The sequence below is a fragment of the Solanum stenotomum genome, unplaced genomic scaffold, assembly GCF_019186545.1.
Source record: "Solanum stenotomum isolate F172 unplaced genomic scaffold, ASM1918654v1 scaffold11373, whole genome shotgun sequence".
Lineage (NCBI taxonomy): Eukaryota > Viridiplantae > Streptophyta > Magnoliopsida > Solanales > Solanaceae > Solanum > Solanum stenotomum.
In genome coordinates this window covers 30,190-40,146 of record NW_026021534.1, presented here as the reverse complement: position 1 = coordinate 40,146, position 9,957 = coordinate 30,190, and the positions used below count along the sequence as shown (strand labels likewise).

The 9,957-nt window shown below is 33.8% G+C and overlaps 1 protein-coding gene across 1 annotated transcript; it reads right to left on the bottom strand.

Annotated features, from left to right (window-relative positions):
• Positions 1–6,953: 6,953 nt before the first annotated feature.
• LOC125849896 (putative laccase-9) lies at positions 6,954–8,811 on the bottom strand. Its single transcript, XM_049529848.1, has 5 exons — positions 8,695–8,811; positions 8,459–8,610; positions 8,173–8,381; positions 7,947–8,072; positions 6,954–7,456 (listed from the first exon to the last, which is right to left on the bottom strand). The coding sequence occupies exons 1-5, from the start codon at positions 8,809–8,811 to the stop codon at positions 6,954–6,956; spliced, it is 1,107 nt and encodes a 368-aa protein (XP_049385805.1).
• Positions 8,812–9,957: the final 1,146 nt, after the last annotated feature.

Sequence of the window (9,957 nt, the reverse complement as noted above, 5' to 3'; positions counted from 1 at the left end):
TAAAATCATTTTGAGCTTCCTATAATACTTATAAGTTATAAACTTACAGCTTACATTTTTCTATATATGATTTTAGAAGTTTTTTTTTAAAAAATTCTTGTTGTGTTCATATCTATCTTTGTTTTTTCTGTTTCATTGATTACATTTTTTTTTTTTATAGAAACAAAAGAATTCTCTTATTTAGATAAATTTACTAGTTTTGCATAGAAGATTGTTAATATTTGAATCATACGTCAGCTACATAACTAGATAAAATTAATTGAGAGCAATAACTACAAAAAATAAATGATAGTGAATCACTGAAATATAACTAATTTTGGATATTTATCACATTATGTAAGACTATTAAGGTATCACTTATTAGGAAAAAGAAGAAACATAAAATAAAAATTAAATTCAATAAAATTCCCCCTCGTATGAAAACACTCCATTATACTTTATTGCTATCACTATCATATTGATTACACCCATAAGTAGGAAAAAGCAAAAATAAAAAAAATAAGAACCAATAAGTAATACTTTAAACTTAAAAGTTAGACATTCAAAAATTATAAAAAAAATAGTATAAATTATAAATTGTCATGAAATATGAGCTATTGCTAATATAAGTAGCCTATGTTACATATTGAATTCAAGAGCAAAACTAATTACTCATAAAAAAACTGATTTTTCTCTTAAAAAATTTCCCTATTTTCTGTCGAATTGATTTTCTCTAGATTCCCATCCATTAAGAAGAACTTTTGGCTTCAAAAACAAAATTTTCTATCCTTCTGAACTTTAGCAACCAAATAAGGTGTTGTTTTACTATATTGTTGTTATTGGTTTACCAGTTTTTCCCCTTGTTATTCAGCTGCTTTCATTTTATTTTTTTTTAAATGGTGTGTTTCTCTACTAGTTAGCAATGAGAAAAAGACGCCCACCTTCATAGGCAAATAATATGTTGAATGACAAAATAATAGGTTTCCAACTTGAAGACAAGGCAAACTTCAGATGTTGAATGACAAAACAATAGGTTTCTCAACAATATTTTTACCTCTTTCACCAACAGGAAAACTACCCATACAAATAAAATACAAGGATTAGAACGATGAGTTAATTCCACATATAGACAACCGAACATTAAAATTCATAAGTTGCTAAATTTACTTTACAAGGCAATGAGACTTGGAAATTTATATGCAATATGCCCGCAATCTCTTTCAGACCTCAATCAAATAAGTAGGGGACATTTTACATTGCCATAGCAGATCTTGAACATGGTTATTTCTATTTGCCCTTTACAAATACAATATTTCTTTCAAGACCATAAAGACAAACAAGAATAGTTGGACTATACTTCAGGGATGATTTTAGCCCAAAACACCAAATAGTTGATCGGATTCACTGTTTATGCAAATGTTATACTTGAACACAATATGGGATTATAAACACAAACTGACTAGAAATTTAACATGTATGCTTGCTCTCTAGAAACTAACAAGACTAGAAGAAAAGAGACCTTTCTCTTGCCTTTTATACTAGTAAAAAACACAAACATGTACATCTACAACAAACTTTAGAGGTCAATTGTCTAAACAGGCAATAAGCACCAGCAAATTTCTTCAACAAAATCTGATAATTGTCTCAAAATTTTCAATAAATTTGATGGTAACGAGAAAAACAGAAAAAGGTCAGTTACAACGAGCCAACAAACAGCAAAACCAAAGTTTTCATCCTTGTCAACATGACGAAACCAAGAACTTTTCCACCAACATTCTTTCTCCTAGCCTCTTCATAGTCCATGATACCAGCTGAGTTAGTTGAAGTGCAAGTTGAAGTCAATACGTAAACATCAAAACATAAAAATAGATAATATACAGAGTAAAACTGACTAACACACACTACATCTGTGATCGCAGAAAATATCTACAATTTCATTTGCTTAGTATCAAGTATCAACTACATATCAATCCACAAAGAAACACACTTCTCATGGACAGCAGAGACTCTGTTAGCCAAGCCATAGGATACAAAATTTCTCCTTTGGATAGATAGGAATGCTTCCTTTACAAGAGAGCCTCAACTGCTAGCATCTACAAAGAGCGTTTGCTCCTTTGGATGGATGGGTCTTGTAAGCATTGCAGATGAGTACTCAAGATTTTTACTGCTTAAGAAGAAGCAATAATTTTCAAATATCATTTTTTTCCTTTGAAACAAAACTACTTTTTTCAAATTTCACAATGAAACATTGGTTAAACGCCCATATAGCAAGCCAATTCATGATTCAGCAAAGAAGGAATCAAAAATTAATAATGTCCATTACACAAGCTAATAAGACCATGACTTGTTCACCCCAACAATCATTTCGGAAGCTAGAAGCAAGGCTCAATTTGCAGATAACCAGAAATGGAGTTCCATATATTGATCAAGGGAACAAAGTGAATATATTAATTACTATACCTGTCGAGAAGGGAGTGAGCAATCTAGCAGTCCATCCTTNGGAAGCTAGAAGCAAGGCTCAATTTGGAGATAACCAGAAATGGAGTTCCATATATTGATCAAGGGAACAAAGTGAATATATTAATTACAATACCTGTCGGGAAGGGAGCAATATAGCAGTCCATCCTTCAATCTCCTTGACTCCAACATCGAAGCGAGGACTAATGACACCACACTTGTTTAGCCTTCCATTCAGTTCGACAACAATCTTTCCGGACCTATGATCATCGACATACTCAAATTCTCCGATGTAACCTACAGATAGATACCAACAGTAAGAAAATGATAGGGTGATGCTAGCAGTGCATACATTTAAGAAACTAAATTGATGAACAGAGATTGAAGGCGAAGATTCTGATTTCTAATACATTAAACAACTTTTACGTACCATTGTTTGAGCAAGGGTAGAAGTCACCAGGCTGTCCTTTCTCTCAGCATTGGATTTGATTTGGAGTCTCGTCACGCTTCCCTTGTTGAGAGCAACAGAAAGATTAAACCAGCAGGCCACACAAGATATAGCACGGTGAAAGTCCAGTGAAGGTGTAAGATTTTAAGTGGCTCCGTGAAGTTGAGGACACAATTACCTGGTGAATGGGCAATGAAGGCACAAAAAAATCTTTGTTTTGTACTTCCTGTATTTTCTCCTCACTAGCACACCCTGTCAAGTTAGACTGGAGTACTTCCTGTATTTTCTCCTCATTAGCACACCCTGTCAAGTTAGACAACAAGAAACTAGGAAGATTGTACTCCTACACAGTATCAACCCAATTGATATTATGTAAACTAAAGTCACTCTAGTTTGTTCACCCTCACACATATCTTCAAGAGAATTATGCAAACAAGGAATAGTGTAATGCCATAAGACACCGGATGAATATTCGATTGCAACGATTCGCAAACTCACCTTTGACATTACGGTACATTGGGTAGGAAAAGGAACCAGAGAATCTTATGAATCCCATTTAGGACATTTGACAAACAAAATGACATTATCTCGTGGATTCTCCTCCCCTCAATATTAGATTCTTTCGTATGAACTAACACCGCAGTAGGCACATTGGTTTGCAAGTTGACGTCTTCGCTGAAGTTATCTCAACCACTTTGGCTAGTGTAGTTGCAAAGTTTTCTCCCTCGTGGTCTATAGTGTTGAGAACATTGATTTCAGAGCTCACCGTTGTGTGGGAAATTTCGTCGAACACCTTAGCTTCAACAATAGAAAAAGGCGTTGATACCAAATTCGCTCCCTCTACTGAACTGACTTTGCATTCCCAAGATGAGGTGAGTCCGTGAATGCCAAGGCATCCACATTTTTATACGTCGCTGGCAATTTATCAAACACCTGGTCCACCTTTGAGTTGCCACCGGTATCATAAGCAAAATCAAAGGCAGATGAGGCCGGAAAATGACTATGAGGCAATACAACTGATTGTGAAACTATAGGGACAGAATTAGCGCAGTCAAAATGAATTAGCTAAACGCCTCACCACATCATTGTTGGTTTGTTGTCGTAATCGCTGAACAAATTTACCCTTGAAATGCTTCCAATCCAAAAATAGCTTGTTGCAAAATAAGCTATTGAACCAGGCAAGAGCTTCGCCATCAAGGTAGAATGAAGGATGTGGAAGCCAGTCATTCTCATCAAAGCGAAGGTATGCAAAGTACAACTCGGCCCAAAAAATTCAACTCTCTGGGTTGCGTCGCCACTGAATCTAGGTAGAAACATCGCTGATGTTGTTGGAGTACAATCAATGAAAGCACCATTGCAACAAACTCAAATTCCTCACTATATTGATAAGAGAACTGAAACGTGATTACAACTTTAGAATTGTAATTGCAATAGTCAAACTACTGAATTACAATAAAAATATGAAATAACAAGTAACTAAGATAGAGATAAAAATTGGATAAAAAGTTTAAACTCTAGAAGAAAAATAAGAGAGGAACAAACATTTTTGCTCAATATGCATAACCCTATTGTTAACTCCAAGACCTATTTAACCAATTGATAATTGGGCCTGGATTCCAAATAAAATTTTCCAACATTTTAATCAGCTCAATAATCTTAAATGAAACGATTTCATACACCCCTTCCGGCCTATAGGCCCTTATGTAGTTAGTCTTGTTCACAACATATACACCAGGTGCGAATAAGTTTTACCCAAATCAAAATGTGAGTCTCTATAATACTTGTACAACTGACTATGAATTATTTAGCAGAATTTAAGCATGATGTACATGAGTTGATTTGTCCTTCAAAATGTATTCCATACTTATATAGGGATGACAATGGGGCGGGCCGGATGCAGGGCCGTGTGGGTTTAAGGCTATGTGGGGCGGAGAGGGTTTAAGGTTGTGGAGGGGGGGGGGGGGGGGGGGGGGGGGGGGGGGGGGGGGGGGGGGGGTTGAAATGGATTTTTTGAAAACTAAAGTCGGGTGGGACGGGGCAGGTTGCGGGTATATGTGATTTTATGTGGATTTCAAACTTAATTTTAACTTTTAACATCTTATAAGAGTCATAGAGCATTATTTATAAAGATAATTTCTTTAAACTACTAAAATATTCAATATAGTAAATGAAAATGGTTCAATAAAAAATAATACAAATTTTTACATGTTTCTCAATTGACCTCTAAAAAATATTTTTTTAAGTCAACTATCTTATTAAATTAATACAACTTAATGAAAAAAATGAATTTATTTTTATTAATTATATATTTAGTATCAAACTTAACTAGAAAAAGAATATATTAAAAATATTATGCGGTGTGGGTTCATACGGGGCGAATCTATGCGGGGCGGGTTGAACATGAAATATATTGTTATGCGGGGCGGGGAGGGCGGATTAAATTTTTTGCGGGTTATGCTCAATCCGCACCGCCTCCACCCCGCACCGCTCCATTGCCATCTCTATACTATATCAAAAAAATGTGTTTCTATAATATTTGTACAAGTGGTAGGGGTGTTCCGTTTTAGATAAAAACTGATTTAAATAAAAAATATAGAATCAAAGGGATTAAATAAACCGACTTTATTTGGTTTTAGGTTTTTAAAATCGAAAGTATTTGATTTGGTTTTGGTTTGTTCAAAAAAATCGAAGAAATAATCAGACCAAACTAGGGTGTCAAAAGAATATGAAAAAGGGATCGAACCCAAGCTTCAATTCTTGAGCTTGTTGGTTTGGAGCTAAGGAGACACATTATTTGTGTTTGTTCACCAGCTGGCCAGATGCTAAGAATATCCATCATCATTGTTAGGGCTGGAAAATAAAATTATTAGTATATCATGAGCAAAGGGTAGGTGGTTGATACTAGTTATTCATGCTAAAGCCAATGAAGTCATTTTGAGAGTTCAAAGCATTGAGTTTGTTTGGAAAGAAATGATGAAAAGAGAAGGTGATATAGGGTCTCCTTGTCTTAGTCATATATCTTTGAGACTTGAAGAAGTCTATTACCATTGACAATCAAGGAGTGAGTAGCAATTACTGGAAATGTGTCTGTAAATCAAGTCTTTGTCATCAGAATGCAAATATATGGTCATGATACTCTATCATACGCTTTGGCCATATATATCCAATTTGAGCACTACATTCCCTTCCTCATTCCTGGGATAATAGAATATTTTCTGTAATAGATCTTCCTTTGATGAAATCACTTGGATTTGTGCTAATCAGAGTTGGTAGAATTGACATAACTTTTGAGAATGCTCTCAGTCCCCTTAGGGATCATAGCAATACAAGTATCATGAGTCAACCATTTAGGCAGAAAAAGGAATGTAGCCTTCACAACCTCAGGTGCAATACAAGACTAATTTGCTGTGAAAAGGTTATCTTTGACCTCTTCTTCAGAAGGAATTGTTAGTATCTTCATGCATCAATCACAGTATCTATGCAGGATATATAGCTCATTGAAGTATGTAACAACAGTCTGTTGCCTTGTACCCAAGATTGAATTGATTTTCATCCATGATCTTGTTAATCCTTAATGTGAAAGCAGCTAGGCAGTATTAGAGTCTCCCTCGTGTGAAAGTAGGCAGCTTTCTGTTTTAACAACACCTTATCTCTGCATCTCTATTATTACACCAAGTATGTATATTCCCAAAAAAGACAGCATCTTGGACTCCACAATTAATGCAGTCGAAACTTTTGTCTATTCACCTTCCATCTCTCTCTCTCTTATGCATCAACAATTACATTAAAGTCTAGAGGTTTCCTCAAAGCATAGACGCAAGTGATATGACTTCCTTTCTTTTAGGCAAGCAAATTAAAGGCCATTTGGACAGGAACTGTAAATAGTTGTCAACTCCTGAACCACATGAATTCGATTCACTATACGAGAAATGTGTATATGTCCATTGAGTGTATGTGATTCTATATCTTAAGTATCATTGGACATAAGTTTACATATACACGAAATACAAAATACATCATATAGTTGGGAGAACAATTTGTAATTTCAAATATAAAACTTTATTATAATTTACAAGGGAGCCACCATTGCACTTCTATGAGGCCTTCTAGGCCGCCTATTCCAAACAACAACCAATGCCGTACAGAATAATAAACCCAAAATTACAAAAGTCATTATTACATTTAAATAATTCCTACTAGAACTTTTATCGTAGTTGGGGGACAAGTTGGGAAGAAGAGGTAGAAGAGGTGGTGACGAGGGTGTGTAATTCCCTTGATATTCTATAATGGCGGTTGTAGTTTTATTCATGTCATGCGTCTGACCAACATTTGTTCCTGCAACCATATAATAATGATCTGGCTGCTGGTTCGCCTCGAAGATACAATCCGCCGATTGTTGTATACTCAATTTGACGTATTCTGTTGTGAATGGCTTTGTTATAGGACTTCCATCCATCGCGACTACGGTTAAGTTGTGCCTTGCAATCCCAAAGTAAAGTGTTTTACTCATTGCAGCGTTCACAACTCTGAGAAGATATGTCTTCCCAGTATTCACTACTATCCTAAACGTTCCTGTACATTTTAATTAATAAAGGAAAATTAATATGAGTGCAACAAACAACTCCAAAAAAAATAATAGGCAGAATCGTAAAACATTATAACGTTAGAAATCAAACAGGAAAGTCCAACCCCAAAGACTAGTCTGATAAGTAGGGGAACCAATTTAATTAACTTATAAATCAACTAGCATTTCTCTGTTTATCTGATGAGGAACAATTGGCACATAATGCATTAGTTTGCTTTATAATTGACAAATTAAAAGAATTTTTCATTTTTGAATTTCAATACAACAACAACCTAGTACAGCGAATTAATGCATCTTTCTTTTATCAAATTTTCAAGCCCCACCAACCATTACTTGGAAAAAGTCGTGTCTTTTCCTTGGCTACTATTAGCAAATTAAAAGTCTAATTAATTAGCCCAGATCAAAGATTTTGATTTTGATTTTTAATTATTAATTAAGTTCGATATAAATAAACAGAACTGGACGACTTGTAGGTACCATTGTTGGAACAAGGGTAGAAGACACCAGGCTGTCCATTAACAGTGAAAGCGTCTGAATTTACGTCACCGCCTGAGTCAATATAGTCAAGGACAGCCTCCTTGACATCCTTTTTCCACCATTCACCTGGCGATGTTGTGAAGATCAAATAAAAAGAAAATATATGTTAGTAAAAGACTTAAGAATTTGAAAAAAAATAAATTACTAGAACTTAATTTTTACGTACCTAAAATGATGGGAATATCATAAGTAGTTCCGGGTTTTGAATGGACAATGAAAGCGCCATGAATTGTGGCGCTTTGCCAGATGTTCATGGCGTGCCACCATAGCGTCCCTTCCTTGTCAAATATTGTGATGTTTTTTCTTACTTTAAACCCGGGCTCAATTAGCCAGTTCACTTGATCAGACTTCAAGTGTTTTCCCTCACGCTTACAACTACAAAGAAAGGAAAAAAAAAACGATCAGTAACAACTTAAACAAACAAACAAAAACAATGAAAAAGTAGAATGTACCAAAATATTGTAACGTTGTCCTTCCCTCTGTTTTCAACGTCTAGGACCACCGTTTCTCCAGCGCGCGCATATATGGTAGGCCCTGGGAATTGTCCGTTGACAGTAAGAATCTTCTTCGATTGGCAAAGCCTATCGAAAGAAGTTTCTTCAATCTGTTGATAGTACAAGATAAAATTGATTAGTACGAGAATTTTAATGTTGCAAAAAAAACTAGTCAATGAACAGACAATACTTACAACGAAATGAAAAATACTACTCCTATTATTTTGTGTTGAAGCGGTGTACTGAACCGCGAAAAATATGACAAGTACCAAGCTAGTGTTGGCTTTCATGGCCTGTTTTTGGAATGCCATTTTTCTTGTCTAAAGAGTTATAGGAGTCGAAATTTTTGAGAAAAAGATGAAGAAGGGCCTTATCTTTTGAAGAATGTAATTATCCTGGAGTCAATTTAGAATCTTTATAGTAGATTAAAAGAAAGAAGAAGTTGTCTCACACATTTCACTAAGAAATGAAGAGAAGAAATATTTATAGAGGAGAAAGGGGAATAGAGCTACATCTATTCATATGCAGAAAATTTTAGTTCTTCTCAATTTGGATAGAAGTCAAATAAACGGGTTAACTAGATTGAATTTGAGCAGGTTATTAAAAATTAGACGCAATGTAAAATCATTTTGAGCTTCCTATAATACTTATAACTTATAAACTTACAGCTTACATTTTTCTATATATGGTTTTAAAAGTTTTTAAAAAAAAATATTCTTGTTGTGTTCATATCTATCTTTGTTTATTCTGTTTCATTGATCAAATATGAAAAAAATATAGAAATAGAAAAGTTCTCTTATTTAGATAAATTTACTAGTTTTTCATAGAAGATTGGTAATGTTTGAATAATACGTCACTACATAACTAGATAAAATTAATTGAGAGCAATAACTATAAAAAATAAATGATAAGGGATATCTGAAATATAACTAATTTAAGATATTTATCACATTATATAAAACCATTAAGATATCACTTTTTAGGGGGAAAAAAAAGACATAAAATAAAAATTAAATTCAATAAAATTTCCCCTCGTATGATAACAAGCAATTATACTTATTGCTATCACTATACACCCATAAGTAGGAAAAAGCAAAATAAAAAAATAAGAACCAAATAAGTAATTTAATACTTTAAAATTAAAAGTTAAAACATTCAAAAATATACAAAAAGTATAAATTATAAATTGTCGTGTCAATATGAGCTATTGCTAATATAAGTAGCCTATGTTACATATTTAATTCAAGAAGCAAAATTATTTACTGATAAAAAACTGAATTTTCTCTTCAAAAAAAATTCCTTTCATGTAAATGAAGTTTGGATTAATTATGGATAAATATGCAGTGGTCCCAACCTTTTTATTTGTTTTGTACTACTTTTTACTCTCTTATTCCTTAATCTTTCTTACAGATTACTATTATTATTTGAAATTTTTTATTTTTCCATAAAAAAAAAAC